The sequence below is a fragment of the Oryctolagus cuniculus genome, chromosome 6 (genome assembly GCF_051225735.1).
Source record: "Oryctolagus cuniculus isolate XC-2025 breed Fujian yellow rabbit chromosome 6, ASM5122573v1, whole genome shotgun sequence".
Lineage (NCBI taxonomy): Eukaryota > Metazoa > Chordata > Mammalia > Lagomorpha > Leporidae > Oryctolagus > Oryctolagus cuniculus.
In genome coordinates this window covers 87,438,790-87,465,599 of record NC_142872.1, presented here as the reverse complement: position 1 = coordinate 87,465,599, position 26,810 = coordinate 87,438,790, and the positions used below count along the sequence as shown (strand labels likewise).

At 41.3% G+C, this 26,810-nt stretch overlaps 1 protein-coding gene across 1 annotated transcript in view; it reads right to left on the bottom strand.

Moving 5' to 3' along the window:
* The window catches only part of CLVS1 (clavesin 1), a 190,730-nt gene that overhangs the window by 23,953 nt on the left and 139,967 nt on the right, over positions 1–26,810 (bottom strand). The window contains exons 4-5 of the mRNA XM_051843797.3: positions 10,579–10,689; positions 6,268–6,503 (exon numbers count right to left, since the gene is read on the bottom strand). Of these exons, the coding sequence (XP_051699757.1) occupies positions 6,268–6,503; positions 10,579–10,689 (347 nt within the window). The remainder of the gene's footprint in view (positions 1–6,267; positions 6,504–10,578; positions 10,690–26,810) is intronic.

Below are 26,810 nucleotides of genomic sequence, written 5' to 3'. Positions count from 1 at the left end.
AATTCTGAAGACCCCCTAAATGACCTCTAAGAACCTCTCCCAGATCTAAAATTTCATAGCCCTTGATAGTAACAGGAATGATAAAAATGTATTTTCATACAAAATTTTTGTGGAGGATATTTGTCCTCTGCAAACAGAGGCTGACTGGCTGCAATAGGAAAGCCCACAGGAACATGCTGAAACTCAGCCAAAAGATGGCCTAAAACCCTTTCTGTCTCAGCCTGCACTGGCATGAACCATGCCATTCTTGTATGGTGGGGACAGGAAAGTTTGTCCTGGTCTGCACCACTTCTTTGGGAAGCTACCTTACCTCCTTTCTATAACAACCCTGTTCAGTCCAGAATTGTATCTCTGCCCTCCTGCCAGAGTGACACTTGCCCTGCTCCCAGAAGATGAGATGAGATGCATCCTCTCTGGCCAAAGTGATGTGTTCAGAGGCAGCACAGAGCCTGACCTTTCAGATTCCTTCCTTTTAATATTTCTCAGAAATACCAAGAAAAGATGATCTTTATTTTTCTTACATCTTCAATTCCATTGCCAATAACTTCCATGAAGGACAACCAAGATTAATGAATCAGTCAAACGATGAAATAAAATATCTGAGAGCACTTTGTGATCTTGAACATCTTAAAAGGGTGCCAATCATAACTTTTCCCCGAGTGTTACATCTAATAAGCACTGTTAAAGACTCCTTACCTCTGGATGAACAATCTGAATTTAACTTCCTCTTCATTTATTTATTTATTCAAGAATCAGAGAGACACAAACAGAATACGCATCCACTGTTATATTCCCCAAATGACAGCAATGGCATGGATCTGGCTGGGCCAAAGGCAGGAGCTAGGGATTCAGCTCAGATCTCCCACACATGTGGCAGAGACTCAGTTACTTGAGCCATCATCTGCTGTTACCTAGGGTCTGCATTGGCAGGAAGTTGGAATTGGGAGCTTGAGCTGTGTATGGAAGCCAGGTATTCCAACATGGGATTCTCAATGAGTATCTTATCTACTTCTAATGTATCCAACTCCAGGAAATGGGTCAGGTTCCTTACCCTGAATCCAAATCATTTACATGATGTTTATCACCTATAATATTAAATAACATGTGGGGATACTTCAAAACTTTGTAGAAAAATGGAGTTAAGGGGTGGGCACTATGGCACAGCAGGTTAAGCTGCTACTTTGATGCCCACATCCCATATCAGAGTGCCGAGGATGGAGTTCCACATCTACTTTTTTTTTTTTTTTTTTGACAGGCAGAGTGGACAGTGGGAGAGAGAGAGAGACAGAGAGAAAGGTCTTCCTTTGCCGTTGGTTCACCCTCCAATGGCCGCCGCGGCTGGCGCACAGCGCTGATCCGATGGCAGGAGCCAGGTACTTCTGGTCTCCCATGGGGTGCAGGGCCCAAGCACTTGGACCATCCTCCACTGCACTCCCTGGCCAGAGCAGAGAGCTGGCCTGGAAGAGGGGCAACCGGGAAAGAATCCGGTGCCCCGACCGGGACTAGAACCCGGTGTGCTGGCGCCGCAAGGCAGAGGATTAGCCTAGTGAACCGCGGCACCGGCTCACATCTACTTCTGATTCAGCTCCCTGCTAATCTGCCTGGGAGGCAGCAGATGATGGCCCAAATACTTGGGTTCCTGTCATCCATATGGAAGACCTGGATGGAGGTCTTGGCTCCTGGCTTCAATCTAACCTAACTCCAGTGCTCATGCTGGTTTGTTCTCTATCCCTTCCTCTCTCCCTCTCTCTAGGATTCTGCCTTTCAGGTAAATGAAATAATAAATAAGTCTTTTTTAAAAAGCATTTTAAAAAACAGAAAAACTGAGTTAAAAAGTACAAAAAGTATTTGAAACCCAGATATAGTTTTTTATAACATATATATTTTATAAGTTTTTTGAAGACTCAGCATGTGCATGTATGATACACATATTACATATAACATGTGCACATATACATACATATGCTATGATTTGAATATCCTCTCCAAAACTCATGCTAAAATGTAACTGCCATTGTAACAGTAGTAAGAGGTGGAAATTTTAAGAGTTGATCAGTCTGTTCTCAGGAATGAATTAATGGCATTGTTGTGGAAGTGGCTGTGTTATGACATTGAGCTTCACTTCCAAGGTTCTCTGTTGTACCCACCCTCTTACTGTGTCTCAGGAGTGCACATATACATCTCCCAGGGCTCTCTACCACATTATCATGCAGCAAGAAGCCCTTCACCCAAGGCCAATCCTGTGATCTTGGTCTCCAGACTCCAGAATTGTCAGAAATAAATCTATTTTCCAAGAGATAAATCTCTGTTCTTTCTAACTTACTCAGTCTCAGACACTCTATCATAAGAGCAAGAAGTGGACATAGACAACATGTATTTGAAAACTTCTGCCTTGGTAGCTAATCATTCACCAGTTACTTCAAGATAGTGTTTTTTGTGTGTTTGTGCCCAGCTTTACAATGATGTCTGTGGCCATTTTAATGCTTTACCAACAATAAAGGTTAGAACTAGAAATCAGTAAACATTGCCTAATTCAGACAAATATCACAAAATCTACACATTGATTAAAAGTCTGCGCACTTTCTTTGCGAGGCTGGTTTCAGGCCTGCCCTCCTGAATGAGCCTGTTATATAAATGATGGTTCCCACCTCAAGCCATTCCTTCCTCCTTGCTAGTGCAAAAGCTCTTTTTGTTCAGTCATGGAGTCCTCATCTGAGCCAGGGATAGACATCCACTTGGGAATTCGCCAATTGTGTTGGGCAATTGGAGTAGAGGGATTGGGTTCTTATGATCCCCACTGAGCCAATGGAAAAACATTCTTGCAGTCATTTTAATTTGAGATGACTCATTATGTTAAATAACACAATTTCCTTTTTGTTCACAGAAGTTCATTGCAGGTTTTTCTCTTATTTGAAATAAAATAACAATAACTCATCTGACGCTTATTCAGTGTTCTTTGCTGTACAATTTAAATCAATTTGGTCACCTACTCTCCAAGACTAAAACATAATCAAGTAATGAATTTAATAGGAAGAAGTAGCAGGGCTTTTAGGAACAGTAAGGACAGCTGATGACCTGGACACAAGGAAATGGACTTCTAACATAAAATAGAAAAAAGAAAAAAAAATTTTTAAAAACCCTCTAGATCATTTATATTTGGAGCACACATTGCAAAAACCCATGAGACCAATGTATTAAAGAGCAGAACAATACTGAAATTATTTTAAATAATTTTTTATCTAGACTGATAATTTATGTAACAATCTCTATTTAAGGATTGAGTCACAACTATCTTGCTAGAAGCACTCATTCACTGAGTTTCACATATCTTGGCGTTTACTCTGCATGTATACCAGAAAGCATTGCTAAGACACCCACTTGCCATTCAGTGGTTGTTGTGCTGAGTCCACACAGCACAGTGATTAGGGGCCGGCGCTGTGGTGTAGTGGGTAAAGCTGTTACCTGCAGTGCCAGCATCCCATATGGGCGCTGGTTTAAGTCCCGGCTACTCTACTTCCAATCCAGCTCTCTGTCATGGCTTGGGAAAGTGGTGGAAGATGGCCCAAGTCCTTGAGCCCCTGCACCCACATGAGAGGCCTGGAAGAAGCTTCTGGTTCCTGGCTTCGAATTGCCACAGCTCCTGCTGTTGCCGCCAATTGGGGAGTGAACCAGCGGATAAAGACCTCTCTGTGCCTCTCCTTCTCTCTTTGTGTATCTCTGAGTTTCAAATAAATAAATAAACCTTTATTTTTTGAAGTGATTAGATCCTGAGGGCAGTCACAAAACCCCCAGTTAACTCCAAATGGACCTGAATCATGCTGGGAGCCATGGCAGGATTAGGACAAGAGATGATGATAATGTCCCCCTTTGGAAACGATGGTGACAATCCAGAGGACAGACCACTGTTGAACAGCTCAGAGCAGCAATTCACTTTCTAACAATGATTGCCATGCAGCAGAGAACAGGCTCCCCCCATACACTGCCTACACAGCTCTGGATGGTGCAAAGTGAGACTTCTGCGCAGGAGAACCAGTCACAATTGGGACACTAGAGACATGAACTTTTAGGTCTCTTCCATTTTGATTTTTAATTTTCCCATGTCCCTGTGGGTTCTGAGAGATCAAGAAGAAGCTATGAACTGTGGCTGCCATGTTCGTCTATCAGTAAGATGGCTGGTGGCAGACACATCCCAATCCCAGTGTAATCGTGCTGCTGCTTGAAACCCCCAGACAAGCATTCCAAGATGCCATCACAAAGGGCAGAAGTGTGGACAGGACAGTTTGGTGGCTTTTGGTGGGGGAACAGAGATGCATGCACCATTGCTAGCTAAAGGAACATATTTCCCCTCCAAATCCTTTGTGTGCTACATCTTCCTTCTGTGAGATTCCTTGTGGCTGAAATCAGTGATGCTTCCTCAGAACACTAGGGCAGACCCTCTTCTCTCCTTTATATTAATAGTCCCCTTCCATATCATTCTGTAGTTTCTGTGGATATGTCTTCTCTTGCCTACTAGGATGAAAGATCCTAAAAGAAGGATTTATGAGTCTTGTTAAAGATAGTAGGAACAAGATAGACTGGAATTTTCCCTGTTTCCCTGTAGAAGCTGGTCAGTTCGTTGAAGCAACTGGACAAAGGTACCAAGGATGAGTTTTGGAATTAATAGCTTTTATTCAACATTAATTCATTCATGTATTCAGCGAGCATGGACAGGTGTCTGCTCTGTGTCTATTGTGTGTTGATATTGGGCTGGATCCTTGGGGAGGGAAGTATCTAACAAGGATTAGACAAGATCTTTTGCCTCCAGAATTCTCTGGCTGATAATGGAGACCATCATTTTGTCTGACCCTCAGCATCAACTCAGAGCTGGAACTTGGAGTTGGGACATGTCTGGTCACTCAAATGAGATATTATACTGTGACAGACCACCTGGGGCAAGCAAAGCAAATTTCTGCTTCAAGTCACTTGATTTTAGAAGTTCAGACCTATATGAAGGTATCATGGTCTTATTGAATGTCTCTAGAAATAGAGGCATGTCACCTGAGGTGTCACTGTCCCTGAACATGGAGGCATTCAGAAGAGAGAGCTTAGGGTAGAAAATCTGAGGAAAAGCAGGCCACTGATGCTCCTTGTAGTAGACATGAACACAGGGGCCACATCCAGCCTTCCCAGTCTGAATACCATCTTCTGTGTGGTGTTAATGGTAATTTAACATCTCTGAACCTTAGTTTCTTCATTTGGAGCTGGGAATAACAAAAGAAACTTTCTCATGGTTATGAGGGGATTCAGAGAAGTAATATAGGTAAGGGGCTCAGAACTAGGAGTTACCATTATTCTGTTGTCTGAACTGGGAGTGGATCAGGGCTGGGATCCTCCAGTATCACTTATACCAGAAAGGTCAGTCCTTTCACCATAGAGACACAAGTCAACCTCTCAACCAGTATGTCAACACTTCCCAGTGAAGGTTGACCACCAAAAGGGGAGTAAGTGAATTTCCAATCCCTTCCAGTTCCAACCAGGGGGCTTCCTAGAGGACAGAACTCAATCTCCATCCAGGTCTCCCGTGGTGGATGGAAGGGACCCAAGTACTTAATCCACAACCTGTTGCCTACCAGGGTGTGCATTAGCAGGAAGCCAGAATCAGGAGCAGAGAGCCAGAACTCAGAGTCAGGTTCTCTAATACAGGATGTGTGCATCCCACATGGCATCTTAACTGCTAGGCCAAATGTCTGCCCATGTTTCCCCTTTGAAAGCCTGACTTGTAGATCTTTCACCCTCAGAGCCCAGCTTGAATGTCACCCACTTCATAAATACATTGCCAAAAGTCTTATTTGGAAGATTTGCCTGAGGCACATCTCTCTGTTCTTTTGGTGTATTATTCATATTGGTTTGTTCTATTTTCTAATCAGTGCTACAGCCAAGTGGATTCTCAATAAATGGCTCTGAACGAATGAATGGCAGGGACGGTTTCTAGCAGGCTGTTTTCCATCTAGTGAATCTGAAAAGTCTACCATCTCTTGTATATTAACACACTCCTGAGAGACCAGGGCTAATCAGGACATGAGCGAGGCCCTAGGCTTAAACTGTTCCTCTAATGCCACAGGGACAGCTATATTTCTGGGCCAGCCAACCCCTATTTGCTTTCAATTCTAGTGAAATCAGCTGAGAATGTGTTGCAATTTGTTTTATTCAATTACATAACCCACAATAGGTCCAAATAAAAAATCCCATTGACTTTTGGCTGGCAGACTCTAATAACCTATGCCTTACCTTTTCATCGGCTTGGGTGAGCATTCTCTCTCCAGATTGGAGGACGTATGCTTCACGTGCATTGCATTATAGGAAGTGTGAGTATAGTCATTCTCATCGCTGTAGTCAGGACCAAGTAACGTCCGGGCCCAAGTTCCCATGTCATAAGGAGGGAGGGTTCCTCCAAATTCAGAGGGCAAAAACTCAGGGTGTATTAGTTGGTGGAGGCTGTTTAAATTGTTTCCATGAAGGAAAATCTGGAAAGAAAAAAATTGTTACCAGTAAAAAATTGGAAACATATGACCATGTATTTTAATATAATGCACAATTTAGCAATGACAAATTGGATGCACAACTGGTGATCGTGATGTTTAAAGAGGCATTCGTTTGGTGCCTGTAGCTTAGTCTTCATAAGATTTAATTTATTGCTCAGAAAAGGGATTGAATTAATAGTCATTAAAAATGAAGTTTATGAATAGATTGGGTATTATTTGGCCATGGCCCAAATTTACACATAGAGACATCGCCTAATCATCCCTGCTGATGAAAGGAGCAGTGGCGCAGATCATCCAAAACCCAGATGGTGCTTCACGTAGACCCCAGCCTGCCTTGTTCTGCCCTCCTAGCATGCTCACCTTCTGTGTCCTCCCACCAGAGTCCTCCCCACCATGTTCAGTCTGTACCAAATGGCAGCTGTACCCTGCCCTCATGATGCCGCCATTTCTGTTCCTCCCTGCCCACCTTCCAATGAACTCTTATCTGTTGACTTCTATTCTTTCCCTAATGTGTTCAGTCATGGCTTGCTTCCCCAGGGAGACACACCTAGGAAAAGAGGTGCTATTTTCTTACTCCTGTTATAGATTCCTCAGCTCACAGAGTGGTGTGGACATGAGGCAGAACAATCAGTTCTTGTTATATAGAATTGAAAGCTATAGCCAGAGAATGTATTGTGCGATGTTTTTGCATCAGTTCCCCATTGTGTCTAGATTGGGGGCCAATACTTACAAATAAGTTTGCATTTTCTGAGCATACAATGGATAGTTTTAGAAACTAGTCAGATAGGGGAGAAAAAGAAAACCTAAATTACAATGATTTTCAGACAGACCCCAACATGGATAAACCATGAATAGGTAAGTACCACTGACTACAATTCAGGAATTGACTAGAAAAGTTGATTTAAAATATGTCTGTATGACTCTGGTTCTCACATGTTTTCAAGTTGCACCCAACTATATGACCATCTTACACATACAAGCATGCATCTCTCTCTCTTTCTCTCTTTCTTTCCCACCAGCCCACCCACCCACCCACACACACACCAGTTAGCCATCATGAAATTTAAGTGTGATTTTTAAAAATATTTAAATATGGAACTCAGGAACTAACACTTACTATCTTGCTCTATATTGTGTACTGATTTTAACTCATGATGTAATGGTATCATTTATAGATGCAGTGGGAAAGAAGTCAGATTTTAAATTCTTTAGAATACTGTAGTTCTTTGGAAAACAATGTGCATTTTCTGACATTGGTGCTGTGTATGACTAAGTCTTAATAAAAATTAATCTCTTGACAAAATTCACTTACTCTGACTTTTACAAAACTCTTCAGAAAGTGCTGTAGTATTCGAAGCATCCTAGAGCTAAATGTTGTCCCTTGATTTAGAATAAACACTTATACACATCTAGCCCACACGTCTTAAAGGAGATGAAATACTACTAAAGCTACTTGGAGCCCTGTAGGGTGGAATAGCACAGAGGCAAGAGGCCAGAACTTCCTCCCATGCATCTGATTCTTCCTTGAGCCCAGAGCTCAGAAACTCACTTCTTTGGCACAGTAGTGATGTCAGTTGTGGGAAGAATTCCTATGGTCTCCACCCTGGATAGAAGATGAAGGCACTGGATAGCCTGAAACTACATGGTAAGCAAAATGTCTACTGAGCCCCAGGACAGACTGCAAAGTGTCTAAGAACATCTCTGCCTTGCTTGGGGACAAGGACATCACCCTTTACACCCCATACTGGAATGTCACCCAGGGACCTAAAAGCATCCAAAGTCTAGGAGTTAGGAACCCTTCATGGGATGTGTGTGTTGGAGGCAGGGAGGGGAGAGGATCTCTTGTTTCATTACTCCCCCCTGAATACTAAGAGGTCTACCCTAACCCTAATCCTAAACCTACCCTGGTTGGATCCTTTAGATGTAAAGGCATACATGCAAAGTTTTGTAAGAATGATGCTCCCAGATTCCTTTGATGAATGCTGCTCTTGACCTAGGAGGTGGCTGAAATCAGTAGATTGCAGAACTACTCACCACCACAAAGATATGGAAACAGCCTAGGTGTCTTTCATGGATGAATAAATATGAAATGGAATATCATTCAGCCTTAGAGAAGGAGGTCCTGCCATTTGCAGCAACATGGATGAACTTGAAGGACATCATGTCAAGTGAAATAAGCCAGCCACAGAAAGATAAATACTGCATGAACTCCCTGGCATGTGAGATCTGAAAACAACTGAAACCATGGGAGCAGTTAGAATGATTGTGGCCAGGGCTTGAGTGAAGGGTAAGGGAGGAAATAAGGAGATGCTGTTTAGAAGATACAGAAGTTTAGTTATGCAGGATAAATAAATTCTGCAAATCTAATGCACAACACAGTGGCAATAATTAATAGTATTACATTGTATAACTGAAATTTTAAGAGAGTTCATCTTAAGTGTTTTCACTACTCCAGAAACAAAACTATGTGAGGTGATGAATGTGTTAATTAGCTGGATTGTAGTGATCATTTCACAATGTATACGCATATCAAATCATCATGTTGTACACCTGATCTATTTTTATTTGTCAAGTACACCTCAATAAAGGAAAAAGTTCAGGCAGGTGTGATGCAGCAGGTTAAGCCACTGCTTGATATGCTCATATCCCATGTTGGAGTGTTGGTTCAAGTCCTAGCTGTATTACCTTTGATCTAACTCCCTATTAACATGTCTGGGAGGCAGCCAATAATGGCTCAACTACTTTGTTCCTTGCCACTCATGTGTGAGACACAGATTGAGTTTCAGGCTCTGGGCTTCAGTCTGGCCCAGCCCCAATTGTTGTACCATTTGGGGAGTGGACCAGTGTATGGAAAATCATTCTCCATTCTCTTTCTCTCATTCTCATTCTCTCTCTCTCTCTCTCTCTCTCTCTCTCTCATTCTCTTCTCCTCTACGTCTCTCTCTGATCATTTTGCCTTTCAAATAAGTAAAAACAAAACAAAACAAATCCTTGAACTGAGCTAAACGGCAAACAGAAATGAAAGTCCCCAAGCATTTGCCCCAATGCCTTGTGCTACATGCCCTCCTACACTGTCTCATTAAGTTATCCTAACAGCTTCATTAGGTGGATTTTAGTTTCCTTTTGTATAAATAATAGGACTGAGACTCTGAGCAGTTAAGGAATTTTCAGTTGCTCAGATAATTAGAAGGCCACAAAAGCCCAGCTCCAATGAAAGAGGCAGGCTCCTCAAGTGTCAACTTATGTCAGTAAGATTTTAAATGCCTCTTGATAAGAGCATTATTTTTTCCAGGAAGGAATGCTTGCCCAGTCTGACAGGTGATGGAGAGGGCAGTTATCACCCAAGAGCCATTGGAAAAAATATTATAAACATTCTTATAGTAGTGATACAATTGCAGGACAAAATGCTAGCTATTAAAATATTCTGGGGCCACTGTTTTTGGCACAGGTTAAACTATTGCTTGCAATGCTAGAATCCCATATCAGAGTATCAGTTTGAGTCCCAGCTGCTCTGCTTCTGATCCAGCTCCCAGCTAATGTGCCTGGGAAACAGCAGAAGATAACCTATATACTTGAGCCCCTGCCACCCACATGAGAGACCAAGCTCCTTCTTGGCTTCAGCCTGACCCAGCCTCAGCTGTTGCAGCTATTTGGGGGAGTGAACCACCAAATGGAAAATCTGTTTCTTTATCTGTCTCTCCCTGTCTCTCTGCCACTCTTTCAAATAAATAAAATAAATCTTAAAAAAAATTCTATGAACAGGAAGTGTTTGCCCCAATAGCACCCATAAACATTTACAGAGCAACGGGCATCTGGTATTTGGATGCCTCCAAAATTTCTTTCAGATTGTCACTGGGACTCTGAAAATAACCCAGTTCTACCAAATTACTGATTAAATCCAGGCCATTTGTAAACTCCAGCTGAGATACAAATGCTCAGGGGTTGGTTGCCAAAATCCACAGTAAAAGATAAGGTAGTGAAGGGAGTGGAGGAGAGGGAGACAAGGGCATCCATTATGGTCCCTCTGGAATTTACATGACGTGTATGTTTTCATTACCCGCTTCCTGGTCTTGTCTTTAAGGAATGGCTTGATGAGTGTGTACAATGCGTGAATGTACCAGGGCTGGTTGACGAAATGAACTCCTCCAAAGCGAGCAGGAAAGCTGTCCTGTGGCATAAAGAAAGAAAGAAACACACCAATTAATAAGCACTCCTGGTTAGATGGGATCAGCAGGACTGCAACTGTGAAGCATGATTTATTTCTTCTCCCTGGTTGCAGCTCTAGCCTCCTGCTGAGGAAGGAAGAAAACATGCTTCCTTCCCAGTTGTGCATGGTCCTCCACTCCTTTTACCTTTTCCCTCTTATTGCCTTTGGCTCCACAACTTGAAAATTGTGTATAGGTGAAGTATGAGACCCGATTTTTCTGCATCCGAGTGGTACAATCTCCCAGATGGCACAAAGAATGGGCAGCCTGGGTCGAGGCTGGGGTGGGGCATCTGAATTCTTCATGGTGTTAGGTAACCAAGGCTCCCATTTGTACCTGCTATAAGCAGGTCTTCTCTCTCTTGCTCTCTCTTTCTCTCTCTCGCTCTGCTCTTGCTCTCTCGCTCTCCCTCCACCCCCATTCTCTCCTCCTCCTACCCTCTATTATGACAATCACAGCATTTTCTGGGTGAATGAATGCTGGCTGTGTAGGAAGAGGGTGTGAAGGGATTTCAAAGGATCCGCAGAGATGAGGTTGCTGGGAATCTACCAAAGTCTAGCAAATGTTTCTCCCACATCCTCACGGATTATTCTACTCTGGGGCACAGGGCAGATCCCAGGGAATAGAGATTTGCTAATTGCTCAGCTAGTTGGTCCTCCTAGTGGAGGAAAGATGAGCACACTTTTCTGCAAATCAACACCTTTTGTAAACGCTTTGAAATATGAACATTTTTTAAATAGTTCCAATTTTGGTATTCAGATCAGGGCACATAGTAATGTTTTAGAAGCCGTGAAGCTGCACTCTTGCTAATTAGATACCTGGGACAAATGTGCTTGTCTGTAAAGTCTGAGTTTGTTCTACAAAACCAAGTTTTCAGATCCTGGTAAATGTCTTCAGCAGATTGAGTTATTCTCAGCTGAAGGAATCAAAAAAGAAGGACCATGCAAATGCTATTTAAATTGACAAGTTTGCTGTCAATCTGCTTCATTGCCATAAACATGTTTATAAAATTTAGCAAGGTAAGATGAAAGCAGAGGAGGCTGGCTATCTAAACTAGCAATTCAGGCATGGAGCTACTCCCTATGGCTATAGGAACTGCCAGGCGTGGGTCTTTTTTTTTTTAGGAACAAAGAAAGAGCTTTATTAACTTTTTTCAGAACCCTTTTAGTCTATAGCATCCCTAGGCATCTTCCATGCTGAGACCTGGTTTCCAATGTAAGGACATGGAAATGTGCTCAAGGGCTGACATTTGAAAATTTAAGAATAATTTTTGCTTCTTTATAGGCATTTTATAAAATAGAAAGGAATTAAAAGTTTTAAAGGCTAAGCTAGAAAATTTTTATAAAAGGTCTGTGCTTTTCTGAGTTTATTTATTTGTTTTTTAGCTTATTAAAAAAAGAACATTCCCCAAAACTTTGTATTTGTGACAAGTGTCACACACTAGCATCACTATTTTTGGTCCTTGTGACTTCTTATTCAAAATATAACTTGTTAACTCACACAGTAAATGTGAGTTCTGAGAAATGATAGGACACAAGTAAAGCTCTTATTTATAAAACCAGGGTTTTATTGTCATTTTCAAAAGGGCCAATAAGAAGGTTTGTATTTCTGTTCATTGTCCTTTGTGTTTTATATTTCTCAGTAAAATGGAAGAAAACTCTAAATAATGCTCAACAAATAGTAGGTAAAATCACAAACAAAATATTAACCTTTTAAAAATATCTTGAGACTCTTAGTTTTAGTCCATGGAACCACAATTATCAAAAGCTGTCTTTGGCTGGCGCTGCGGTGGCTCAATAGGCTAATCCTCTGCCTGCGGCGCCGGCACCCTGTGTTCTAGTCCCGGTCGGGGCGCCAGATTCTGTCCTGGTTGCCCCTCTTCCAGGCCAGCTCTCTGCTGTGGCCCAGGAAGGCAGTGGAGGATGGCCTAAGTGCTTGGGCCCTGCACCCCATGGGAGACCAGGAGAAGCACCTGGCTCCTGCCTTCGGATCAGCGTGGTGCGCTGGATGCAGCGCACCAGCCACGGCGGCCATTGAAGGGTGAACCAACGGCAAAAGACTTTTTTCTCTGTCTCTGTCTCTCTCTCTCACTGTCCACTCTGCCTGTAAAAAAAAAAAAAAAAAAAAAAGCTGTCTTCTATGTGTGTCAGGGAGATTCAAAAGAAAAAATAAATCATAGGACTGAGAGCCTATAAGGTCTCTCTAGGTTGGTCCCAGTCGGTAAGTCTGCCAGATTGAAGGTGTGGGCTTTTACTGACCTCATTCAAGTCAGCCAGTGAATATGTACAAATAAACACATGAGTGTTGGAGTTCTGGACTTGGGCCAGAGGTGAAGCAAGATTAATGTGGGCTAGGCAGATAGTGAGGGACAAGAAGATAAGAATCTTCCAGCAGTCTCTATGCTGTAGCCCTGCACTGCTAAAAACTCCACCCCTTCCAGGGCAATTTGAAATACTTTTTCCCATGATGCATTTGAGCTCCCCCTGATCTGCAAAAAGTCACAATAATAAACATGTGTATGCTGACTTCTACTTGGAGATGCCATGAAAGCTTCCCAGAGATCTTTACATGCAATGAAGCGTACCCAAACTCCATCACATTCATATATTCAATTAGAGTACTCCTCCTACATGACAAAAGGGTCAGCCGAACTGGGGTGGGGTGATTCTCCCTATGAGGTTTCCCGCACTCATATTTGAGTGTGTGTTGTCTCTTTGCCTTTCAATAAATCCTGCTTTTCTGCTCACTTCTATCTACATGAGAAGACAAGAACTGGGAATAAACCCAGCTAGGGATCTCCTACCAAATCCCCACAGTGGAGTCACTTTCTTCAGGTCTGTTCTATGAAATTCACATAAAAGGCTCTCCTGTCTGATAAATGTAAAGTGCAGTTGTTTGAAGTATTACTATATGAATCTAGCCACATTATTAATAATGTTGAGTGACTGAGTGTGTGTGTGTGTGTATGTGTGTGTGTGTGTGTGTGTGTTGTGCAAATGGGAAGGTGAGTATATTAGTACTCACAGTCCCCTTAAGTTAACGCCCTTCTTTGTTGGTCACCTTTGCCCGGTTTCGTTAGCAAGTAGAAGGCAGATACCAGGAAAGTTGTCAGTCTCCCTTCCCCTAAGGGAGCCTCCTGTCCTCATAGAAATACATTTCTTAGGGGCTGGAGTAGATCTCTCTCAAGATGGTAAGCCTTGATTCAGTCACAGTGTAGCACCATGTGTTTCAGAGTTCTTGGGAACTACAGAATAAGTACTCAAACATAAAAGAAAATGGTAATAATTCTGTCCATTTATATTTGTATCAATAAAAATACAATATAGCTTCAAATTATAGAATGTTGTTTCCCTCAGCTTATTTTTAATTCATTGCATGGGTTTCTTTGTTACAAGAATAATATACATTCTAGGGAAGTCAAATATAGATTTTAAAACATTGTTGGAAAAAAGACAAAAAAGAAGAAAAGCAAAACCACCTATTATCCTACTGCTAAAGAAATACTGATTACTGATGATCTTTATCCTTCAGCATAGGCTACGTGATATTATAGTAACAAGAAACCTCGGCTTTCTTTAATCATTTGAAACTGTAAAGGGGAGAGCATTTGACCTAGCAGTTCAGAGGCTTGCCTCCCATCTTGTAGTGCCAGGGTTCATTTCCCATCTCTAGCTCCTGACTCCAGCTTCCTGCCAATGCAGACCCTGGGTTGCCAGGGTGATGGCTCAAGTTGTTGGATTTCAGCCACCCACACAGGTGACCTGGATTCATTTCTCAGCTCCCAGTTCTAGCACAACCCAGCCTCAATCATTTTGGGCATTGGGGAGTGAACCAGAAAACTGGAACTCTCTATCTGACAATCCATTTTTCTCTCTGTCCCATATATAAATATATAGCTACAGATATAGATAGATAAATAGGTGGATAGATAGATTGATAGATAGATCCATCTATCTGTCTATAATATGTGGGGGAAAATACTTAAGACATATTAAAAACTGAGGAGGAGGAAAGAAACAAAATAAAGCAAGAGTTTCTACACTTCTCTTGTACTGGTAAAATGTTGATATAAAAAGACTGAAAGTTATGAATATATAATGTAATTCCTAGAGCAATCACTGAAAAATTACACAAATATGCTCGGTATTGCTACAGATAAATCCAAATTGAACACAAAAATATTTAGAATACTAAGTACAAGTAACCCTGAGGAATATAGGAAAGAGAAAACAGAGAAATGTGAAATGTGAAGCAGAGAGCAAAAACAAATAATAAATAAATAATAAAATGGTACAAATAAGCTCTCACATAAATTTAAATGTAAATGATCTAAATATACAAATTAAAAGACAGAGACTGATAGAGACCGGGCAAAAGCAGGGAAAAATGACCCAAGTGTTTGGGTTCCTAATACCCACATGAGAGACCCAGATGAAGCTTCTGGCTCCAGGCTTTGGTCTAGTCTAGTACTGGATGCTGCAGCCATCTCGAAGAGAATCAGCATATAGTAGATCTCTTCCTGTGTCTCTCTCTTTATCCTCTCTTTCTGTAACTCTGACTTTCAGAATAATTTTTTTTAAATAATGAGAGAGGGAGAGAGAGAATAGAATAGAAAACCCAGAAATCACTCCACTTGCATATGCTTAGTTGACTTTTATTTAAGGTGTGAAAGCATTTTAATGGAGATAAAAATAACTCGCCCCCCCCCCCTTTTTTTAAAGAAAAGGTTTGTTTATTTATTTGGAAGGCAGAACAACCAAGAAAGAGACTGAGATCATCTGTCTGTTGTATCACTACCCAGATGGTGGCAACAGGTTGAAGCCAGGAGTCAGGAATTACATCAGAAGCAGGGCAGCCAGGACTGGAACTGACACTGGAGTTACAATAGGCAGCTTAGCCTGCTGCTCCACATGCTGGCCTCATGGAAAGATAGTTTTTCAAGAAATAGTGTTGGACATCTAGAGTCAGGAAAATGAACTTGATTTAAACTTCACACCTCATATAAAATTAACTTGAATTGGAACATTAACTTAAAACATAGCACTATAAAAATTTTAGAAAAAAATAGGAGACAATCTTCAAAATCTAGGATGAAACAGTCTTAGATTTAACTACATATGCATGATCCATAAAATTAGAAAAATAATTGGATATTGTCAAAATTAAAAGCTTTTGCCCTGTAATAATTCATATGAAGTAGTTGAAAAGAGAAACTATACACTGAGAAAAAATTCCTGCAAACCACATATCTAATAAAAGACTAATATCTAGAATATATAATGAGTTCTCAGAGGCAAGAGTATAAAGATGAGAAATCCAATTGAGACATGAGTAAAACATACAAAGGGCTATTTTGGCAAGAGAATATAATCATGTCCAGCAAGCACACATGATGTTACACATCATTAACCACTAGTGAAATGCAAATTAAAGTCACAATGAGATTTCATACTACAACTTTATCAGGTTGGCTTAACAAAAAGAGTAACAACACCAAATGCTGATAAGGATGTAGAGAAAGTGGACTATTCCTATATTAATTGTAGGAAGGCAATATGCCATAGCTTCTTTGTAAGATAATCTGGCGATTTTCTTAAAAACTTCATATATAATTAACATATGATCCTGCAACTGAACTCCTGAGCCTGGACTTCAGAGAAATGAAGTTATGTTCATACAAAAACTAGCATATGGAGGTTCATAGCAGCTCCATTTGCAGTAGCTAAAAGGTAGGAAAAACCCACATGTCCTTCAACAAGTAAATGTTCAAGCAAGGTGGTGCATCCATACCATTGAGTATGACTCAGCAAGAAAAGGAGGAAAGTTATTGATAAATACCACAGCCTGCATGGATCTCTGAATTTTGCTGAGTGAAAAAAAAAGCAAATCTCCTGAAATGCATATGCTGAGTACTGCAGGATTCCATTTCTATGATACTTATGAAATTACAAAATTCTAGAAACAAAACAGACTAGTGGTTGCCAGGGCTTAAGGAGTGGGTAAGGATTGAGAGAAGAGCATATGGCTCTAGGGACAGCACGAGCCATCCTAGTGGAGATGGAATGTTGTGTACCTTGAAATACAAAAGAAAAATGATCTTTCCTCTTACACGGAATGTTTAAAACAACTAAAAATGCCAAGGTTAAATGTTAAGGTACAAGATATAGTCCAGGACATTATAAGGGGCTGTTCTGTATTTCCTTGGGATTCTTGCACAGTTTTAAGTAACCCTTGCAATCCATTAGAAAGGTACTTCCTTTCTAAATGGGTACTTTCTTTGCACTTCACTTTCATGGTGGCATTAGGCAAGCATCACTCATCTGCCTTGTTTTGTGTTTGATTAGAATTTAGGAGCAACATTGGGACAGGCAAAAGTATTCCCTCTGTAGTCAATAGTCAAATACAGATGTTATTGGTGGCAGTTGGCTCAGTTTCCTGCAGGATAATGAAATACTTACTAGTGCTCTTTTCTAGTAATTGCAATGCCTTTAGGCTAACATAGTTTCCAACAGGGTTAAAATACATCTGAACTCAAAATCACATTGCCTGAAGAAACTTGAGGAGTTTCTTTTCATATCAGCTGCCCTCTCTAGCTCTCATCCCTATCCCCACCTCTTTCTACTCTTCTTATGTGAAAACTAGAAAAGAAGCAATCAAATATGCAACCACAATGAACTCCTCCCATCTACTAAAATTTTTCTGAAAAAAAAAATACAAAGAAGGAAAAGGAGGCTGGCACAGGACCTATCTTTGAAATCTTCTGCTTCCTCTGTACTCCGTGGGAATGCAGAATGTCTTTCAGGGCTGGAGAGGAGGCACCCATTCAGTCATATATTGCGTGTACAATGGTACTTCAAAAAGTTCATGGGCAGGGGATGGCATTGGGGTTCAGAGAGTTAAACCACTACCTGTGACACTAACGCTAGTATCCCATGTTGCAAAGCCAGTTTGAGTCTTGGGTGCTCCACTTCTGATACAGCAGACTACTAAAGCATCAGAGAAAGAAGCAGAAGATGGCCCATGTGCTTGAGCCCTTGATACCTATATGGGAAACACGAGTGAAGTTATTGGACCCTGATTTCAGCCTGGCCTGGCCCCAGGCACTGGGGACATCTAGGGAATGAACCAGAAGATGGGTGCTCTCTCTCTCTCTGCCTTTTAAATTAAATAAAATAGTATTTTAAAAAGCTCATGGACAGGGAGCTGGCACCGTGGCTCACTTGGTCAATCTTCCACCTGCGGCCCCGGCATCCCATGTGGGCACCGGTTCTAGTCTTGGCTGCTCCTCTTCCAGTCCAGCTCTCTGTTGTGGCCTGGGAAGGCAGTGGAGGATGGCCCAAGTGCTTGGGCCCCTGCATCCGCATAGGAGACCAGGAGGAAGCACCTGGCTCCTGGCTTCGGATTAGCGCAGCGTGCCGGCTGTAGCGGCCATTTGGGGAGTGAACCAACAGAAGGAAGACCTTTCTCTCTGTCTCTCTCTCTCACTGTCTATAGCTCTACCTGTCAAATAAATTAAAAAAAAAAAGCTCATGGACAAGTAGAATTAAGAAGTAAGTTTATTTTGGTGCAAAAATTTCTGATATTCATGTATACTGGCAAACTTAAAATGTCCATGGAAAATGCATAAAATGAAAAAATATGCACAGATTTCAAAAAATTTTGCATTAGAGTAAATTTATCTTTTATTCAGATTTCTATTAACTTTTTGAAGCTGTCTTGTATGTATGTTGCTGGTGGTTTAAGGATGGGAGCATGAAGTATGGCTTTATCTATTCCCTTCATGCACATCCTACGAATGACACCACTTCCACATCAAAGCAGTTATATGAAAACAATTTCAGCAGCATAAATTGGTTTTGTTGATGCAAAGAGTCTCCTAACGATGCTATTTTTCATGGTGGTGACTTTGTATTATACTGTGGCCATCATTAGTGTGGAAGTCACATAGCCCCATTTTGCAAGGAAATGGAGAGCTCACACAACAACAGTTACACACCAAGTGCTTAATTTTTTTTAAATACCAGTAGCATGCATGAATGAGTAGAGTATGTGCTCATTCAGAAGAAAGGTGGGCACTGGCTCCATCTGAAAATGAGCTATAGATTTTCTCAGAATATGTGCTCCTAGAAGGCATTGCTGACTTCTGAGAGGCTAAGCCAACTAAGTGTTCTTTAGATTCTCACAGGGGCTTGGGTTTTTCCCACAGATTCAGAACAGGATATGATAGGAGATAGAATTTTCCCTAGATCCCAGATCCTAAAACAGTTATCTCTGGCAGTTCCAACTGAATTAAGCAAAGCTGACCTACTGACCTTCTGCAAACTGGCTCAGCCAGCAAATCAAGCTTGGAAACTTCCCTAGCTGTAAGCTTAACAATCCTTGACCATTCCTCCTTTCTTTACATTTTTTTAAAATACTTTATTTATTTATTTGAAAGCAGAGTTACAGGTAGGCAGAGAGAGAGAGAGAGAGAGAGAGAGAGAGAGAGAGAGAGGTCCTCCATCTGCTGGTTTACTCCCCAAATGGCTGCAACAGCTGGAGTTGGGCAGATCCGAATTTAGGAGCCAGGAGCTTCTTCCAGGGTTCAGGGGCCCAATGACGTGGGCCATCTTCTACTGCTTTCCCAGGTCATAGCAGAGAGCTGGATGGGAAATGGAGCAGCCTGGACTCAAAATGACATCCATATGGGGTGCTGGCACTGCAGGTGGTGGCTTTCCCCTCTATGTCACAGTGCCAGCCACCCTCCATTCATATTTGTTTATGTTCAATGCTTCAAAAGTAATTATTGGGTTCCTCATATGAATAAAATGCAGGAGGTACAGGAATATACAAGACACATTCCTTGCCTTGAACCAGTTCATTGTCCAGTAGGAGATAAAGAGAAATGGCACAGGATTTGAAAGATGTAAGATTTGAGGACTGGATGTAGTTCTTCAGGTAGAGCAAATAAGACACTTAGATAACACAACCTGAAGATCAAGGTAAGGCTGAATGCTCTTCCAGGTCAAATAAAGAAGCCACATATAAAAGATCCGGCAAAAATTCAGTGATGAATACAGGAGACTGTGCTTTAGGATCTCTGAGAGTTGATATACCACCAAGAATCTCTACATTGTGCTTAGTCCCACTTTTTTCTCCCCAAGAACAAGTTTATAGGTACTCTGTTTAAAATAAAATAAACATAAGAGAAGGGAAAGAAGGAAGGAAGCAAAATAGAAGAAAAATAATCTCCTAGTGCATACTTGTTGAGTTTCTGCCAATGAAACAGAAAATGTGACTATAAATTAGAGAATATCTTGATAACAATGCTATCTGCTTTGGGCCTGGTAGGAAATCTTTTAATAACAGGGCAATCAAGATAATCCCAGTGGTTTCCTTTACAGCCTAATGTGACCATTCAGTTGCTGAGCAAGCAAGATGACTCAAGAAGTGACAGCCACTAAGGTGTGGAATGCAAATCCACCCAGTCTGTTCACCTGGAGTTGCAGAATGCTCAGGCAGTGGAAATGTAATTTTGCCATGTAAATCACTTCCAGCCTTTCTAACCACAGCAACCTTAACAAGGGTTTACATTTGGCTTTAAATAGCAAATATATTATGATTAGGGCACCATACTACATCTTCATTCAAGTTTTCCTCAGGGCCCCTAAGTGGCAAATAGGTGATTGTTGTTATTTAAAGTCGATTCACAGAAGAACCCAAACCACTTGAATCAGTGATTGACACAGAAAGTTGATGGGGGGGGAGGAATGCTTTTGAATGCTTCCTATGATTCATCTGCTAGCTGGTGCTTACACTTTACACTCACAAAATCATGTTGAAGGAAGAATGGCAGAAGGAATACAAAAGATATTCAAAGCAAACCTTGTTGGCAAATGTGAAACTATTAGCCATGCCAATGTATTTGTTCTGTAACTAAGCTTGTAAAAAGCAAGAGGAGCCGGCGCCGTGGCTCACTAGGCTAATCCTCCACCTTGCGGCGCAGGCACACCAGGTTCTAGTCCCGGTCGGGGCGCCGGATTCTGTCCCGGTTGCCCCTCTTCCAGGCCAGCTCTCTGCTGTGGCCAGGGAGTGCAGTGGAGGATGGTCCAAGTGCTTGGGCCCTGCACCCCATGGGAGACCAGGATAAGTACCTGGCTCCTGCCATCGGATCAGTGCGGTGCGCAGGCCGCGGTGGCCATTGGAGGGTGAACCAACGGCAAAGGAAGACCTTTCTCTCTGTCTCTCTCTCTCACTGTCCACTCTGCCTGTCAAAAAATTTTAAAAAAAATCAAAAAAAAAAAAAAAAAAGCAAGAGGAACAAAACTTTGAAGCCTTAAATGGATATAAGGTAAGAGAAATATTAAAGTAGGTAAATATAATTTAATAACTAAGAACACTTAGTTATTAATTGGGCTTTTAGTAGTATGCATGCGAGACTATGCTAAGCACTTGTACATGTGTTGTCTCATGCAATATTCATGACAATATTATATAGTTTCTATTATTATATACATTAGCCCACATTTACAAATGAGGAAGCATAGCCTTGCAGAGAGGTTAAAAACTTGCTTGAGTTCACCTATCAGTTAAGAGGCTGAGTGGAATTTGAATGTGGACCCTGTCAGACATTATAGTCCCAGCTGCCACCTCTGCTACTATACTGTTCTACTGTGAGCTTTTTAAACTCTATACATCATGGATCCATAGAGATGGACTGTTGACCATCTTCAGTGATACATATGCTTACCATTTCAGATAGGATGATAAACATTTCATAAGAATGCATCTCAACTCCAAGTTAAAATTTCCTGTTCTTTCCAAAAACTGAAGAAGAAAGGGAAGGAGTTGAGGGAAGCATGCCATGCCTTATTCTGCAGGAGATTTCAGTCAGCAGGAAATTTTTCTTATATGAGAGCAAATTTTTTTCATGTTCCAATTATAAAATGTTCACTCTCATCTCAATCAAAAACTACTAATCACCCACATCTAAAGTAAACAGTAGAGAGGACCTTGTCTATCAGTACAGGGTTTAAAAAAAAAAAAGCCATAAAATTGGTTTGTGGTACTTCTTGCAAGAAAGAAGCATGTGGAGGAGTTTTGTTTGTTTTAAGATGAGATATATTGCAGTATGTTTGTAAGCTGGTGGGAATGATCCAGTGGAGAGGAAATAATTGATTATGCAAATGAAAGGGCTGGCTTTTTTGTTTGGGTAAGGTCCTTGACCAAGGAAGAAGGAACAAACATAGGCTGCTTAAATTATGAGAGGATTTTACACGAAAATCAGGATGCAAAATGCACATGTAAGATTGCACATTTGTGTAAAGTATTAGGGAAAATATATTTAAATGCAGTAAAATTTGTTAAGATAATAATAGTGTTTATTTCTGAGTATTAGAATTAGGGTGATTTCACCCCCTTTTTTCTTCCTTCCTTTTCTTTTCTCTACTTTTCTTTTCTTTCCTTCTTTCCTCCTTTCTTTTTCTTTCTTTCCAGTGAACAACCATTCCTCTTATAATCAGGGAAAAAATACAAATGTTTACCAAACCTGCCAGTCCTAAGGAATCACTAATGGTTTTTATATCCTTCTTAAAATGACTTTAAATTTTTATGTATTTACTTTTATTTATTTGAGAGGCAAAGTGACAAACAGTAAGAGGAGAGAGAACGAGAAAGATCTTCCATCTGCATATTAACTCCTCAAACCCCTGCAACAGCTGGGGCTGGGCCAGTCTAAAGCCAGGAGTCCAGAACTCAAACCACATCTCTCAAATGGGTGGCAAGGAACCAAGTACTTAAGCCATCACTTGCTGCCTTCTAAGATGTGCATTAGCAGGAAACTGGATTGAAAGTGGAAGAGCTGAGACTTGAACGAGGCATTCCAATATAAGATGTGCGTGTCCCAAGCAGCAGCTTAACTGTGTCCCAAAGCCTGGGCTATGGGATGCCAGCATTGCAAGTGTCAGGCTTAACCCACTGAATCACAACCCCAGCCCCTGCTCAGTATTTCCTGCTGCTCTTCTGTATTTTTCCTTTTCAGGGCTGGGGCTCCACTCCCTTGTCCAGTAGCTACTCTGGGGGCCACAACTCAGTCTCTGTTGCCCTCACTTCCCACTATCATTCATCCTCATGTTTTTCATTCATGCTCACTCCTCCCTGAATGCCTCTTAAATGCTTCTTCTTACGTTCAACATTAGGTTTGGTGTCAGCCTTTGTCTGTATTTTGATACCAGCTTTTCTTAGTGGTCTATTGGCCTCTGGTATCCCCTCTACTTCCTAACAGCTGTCCCTAAAATGTAAGTCTCGTGACATTGATTAAAACCTCCAAAGACTTTAAGTAAAAACCGTGGTGATCTGATTCCTGAGTACCAACCACTCCAGCTTCATTTCCTGCAAGCACAACCCAGCCCTCAAAGTTCCTACTAAACTTCTCCTAGTTCTGTCCATTTTGACCACTGCTGCTTGCCCTCCCTAAAGTACCCACTCTTCCTCTGGCCCAGTAACACTACTACCCGCCCTTCAAACTCAGTTCAGGAAGCACATCCCCTCGGCTTCCTCTCCTGAAATAAAGCCAGGGCTTTAGAAGCTCCAGAAATATCTGGGGCAGGACACTGTGGGAGAACTTCCAGCAGAGGAATTGTACTCTCTGGTACTGCAGTCACACAATTCTACTGATATTTATTTCTCTAGTGTCTCAGAGTTCATGCTTCTTAAGGTCAACGACAAGATTTTGCAGAAGGGCCTTAGAGTGCTTTGGTGGTTCAAGTCCCCACTGCTCCGTTTCCAATTCAGCTCCCGGCTAATGTACCTGGGAAGGCGGTTGTTGATGGTCCAAGGGCTTGAACCCCTGCCTCCCAGATGGAGTTCATGGCTCCTGGCTTTGACCTGGCCCAGACCTGGCTGTTGCAGCCATGTAAGAAGTGAACCCACCAGGAGAACATCCATACCATGTCTTAAGAAAGGAAGAGACCAGCATTTTCTAAAGTAAGTTCTGTAGAATATTAACTATAAAGGGTCTCTACATTCAAAAAAATGGTTCTAAGTGAAAAGCACTGCACAGTTGGCCACTGCTGGGAAGCAAAGAGATCCGTCTGTGTATTTCACTAAGTTCTTTGAATAAGTCCATAGATAGGAAAGCTATTGAACTTTCTTTAATACATGTTGCCCAAGTGCTGTGAACTACAAGATTTGTACTGGGGAGATTATCTATCAGCCAAAATTAGTATTCTAAAAAACCCACAAGAGAACATTTTGGAGTTACTGGCCTCTCTCTTTAAGTCAGGAAACAATGTATTTCAGGCATCAGATCTATCAGACTTGAGTTGGCAATGTGACAGTTTAAATATTGTTCAATACTATTTTAAGCAAATCTGTTATGAAAGTCATACAGTTCTAGGGAGCAAGGGTGTGGTTTCCAGGAGTTATTTTGTGTCTTTTTAAAATTAGAACCACATTTTCGTCATTTGAAAATCTCTAATTTTCTTATCTCACCTCACTTGCCTGTGACCTCTAAATTTTGAAAAAGTCCCAGATTTCTTGCTATCTTCCAGAGGAATCTGTCTATTTTCCTCCCCAATTCTTTGGTGTAAAATCTTGGAAAACAACTACCCTATTCTTTAGGGTTTCCATAGCACCCACTTTAAGACAAACAAACTTTTTATTTACCTTTTTTAAAAAATTTATCTTGACTGGGCCAATCTAAAGTCAGGGACCAGGAACTCAATGCAAACCTCCCTTATGGGTGGTTGAGACCCATTCATCATTTGTTGAATCCCAGAGCGTGGATTAGCAGGAAGCCGAAATTGCAAGGAGAGCTGAGACTCAAATCCAAGCACTCTGATATGAGATGTTGGCATCCCAATAGGGGTCTTAACCACTGGGCCAAATGCTTGCCCTGGCAATTACGTTTAATGGAGGTTAAGACAGTGCAAAATCCTTCATTTACATGCACATACAGTGAGCACCAATTTGGTACTGAACTGAGAGCAGGACACTGGCAGCAACAAGCCCAGTCACTGGGCCCCAGAGCCACAGAGAGGAGCAAGGCTAGATTCATCAGACCCTGCAGCAGGTCTCCTATGTCTCATACATGCAGAGGGGATTGTTTTCATTCCCTACATGAGTGTGCTGGGGGCTGGGGAGGCAACGTGATTTGGTGTGTCTGGTCAGTAAATGACCTTAGGGGTAATTTCACTTCCATTTCCTCTTGGAATAACTATCTTATACCCCATTCTTTCTGTTCATCTGCCTGTCACGCTGAGCAGGACCTATATTGCTGTGTCATCACCTTCACCACCCAAAGAAAATTCTTGCTAAATCACACTGCAAGTACCTCAGTGGTTCCATGAAAGCTATCTACATCTATGATTCCTAGGCATCTTGACACACTTATTTATGTATTATATTGGGAGGGCATAGCATCAAAAGCATAATCAGCTCCTTAGTAAATGACAACCTTTATAAATATTTGAAAAAATGTTGTCAAGGGAAGAGCAGTTTACAATTCTAGTCAAAAAAAAAAAAGTGAAATCAATGTGATAGAAATGATTCTGATAAAAATAACAGCTTGTCAATAAGATTCATTAATTTCCAAATTCATCTGTTTGTGCTTTTAACTCAGGTATGAGAATATTTGGGAATCTAGGGGCCAGAGGGAGAAGATTTTTGCTAATAAAATTAGATATTTTCTATTACATAAAATTTATCACCAGTATTATAATATACATTGGGAAAAGTGGTTTTCTTTTTTTTATTAATAACACAAATTCTCATATGTATTCAGTATTTTACAGCAGCAAAAATCACAGTTCTCATTGAAAATTACCCCATTAAGCTATTCTATTTCACATTGGAGACTTGAGAATTAGCTTTTAGCTTTAAGAAAATGATTTCAGATCTCCCTCTCTCTCTCTCTCTCTCTCTCACACACACACACACACACGTATGCATGCATACATATACATTCATGAGTATTTCAAGAATTTGTGGAAGCGGTTGGCATTTGGCCCATCAGTGAAAACACTAATTATGAGCCTTTGATTTCCATGTCGATGTGCCTGGGTTTGACACTCGACTTCAGCTCTGACTCCTGATTCCAACTTCCTGCTAATAAAGACCTTAGGAAGCAAGAGCAATAGCTCTCGTGATCGGGTCCCTGCCACCCATTTGGGAGGTCTAGATGAATTTTCCCAGTCTCAGCTTCAGCCCCTAGCCAGCGCCAGCCAGCACAGGCATTTGTGGAGAACAGGGTTGGCATATCCATCATGAAAGAGTATGTCTTTGCCAGAGTTTTATCTTCTCTAAAATAAAGACACTGTCAGGGTAAAACTCCAGGTGTTTTTCTTTCACAATTTCCTGGGAGCAGATTTGGAGTCATTATTGGTGTGCATTTTTGCCTGTGTCTGAGGCATGGTGATGGAAGAGGAACGCTGATGACAGAAACAGTTGTCCCTCCATAGCCGTGGGTTCTGCATCCACAGATTGCACCAACATCAGAAGGAACATACTCAGAAAAAGCAATTGCATCTGCACTAAACAAGTACAGACTTACTTTACTCTCATTACTCCCTAAATAATGCAGTAGTGAAATTAACATTTATATTATAGTATTTATATTACATACTGTAAGTGATCTAGATACGATATTTAAAGTATATGAGAGGATGTACATGGCTTATATGAAAATGGGATGCTATTTTATTGAGGGACATCTTGGTACACCAGAGGGGTTCCTGGAGCCAATCCCCCATGGGTAGCCAGAACTGACTGTACTTGCAAGGTCCTGCGGAGAAGGCGGCCTGCAATGAAAAGTAGGAAGGCACCAACTGCAAACGCTTCCTGCTTCACATTTGCAATTAACTCTGTCCCTCCAACAATGTCACCGAACAGGATGTATTTTTTGAAAACTTTGAGAATGGGGTTACAGGCACAGAAATTTTGCTACTTCTTCCAGGCAGCTTTGGGAAAATTGATAACCCTGTCTGAGGCTGGTTTCCATGTCACAAGAGTGCTGAGAGTAGAGTAACTCTTTTCTGAAGTGTGTAATTAATATTCTGGGCCACATGAAGGGCCCACTTATCTCATTTGTTAATTCTGTGTGTAGACT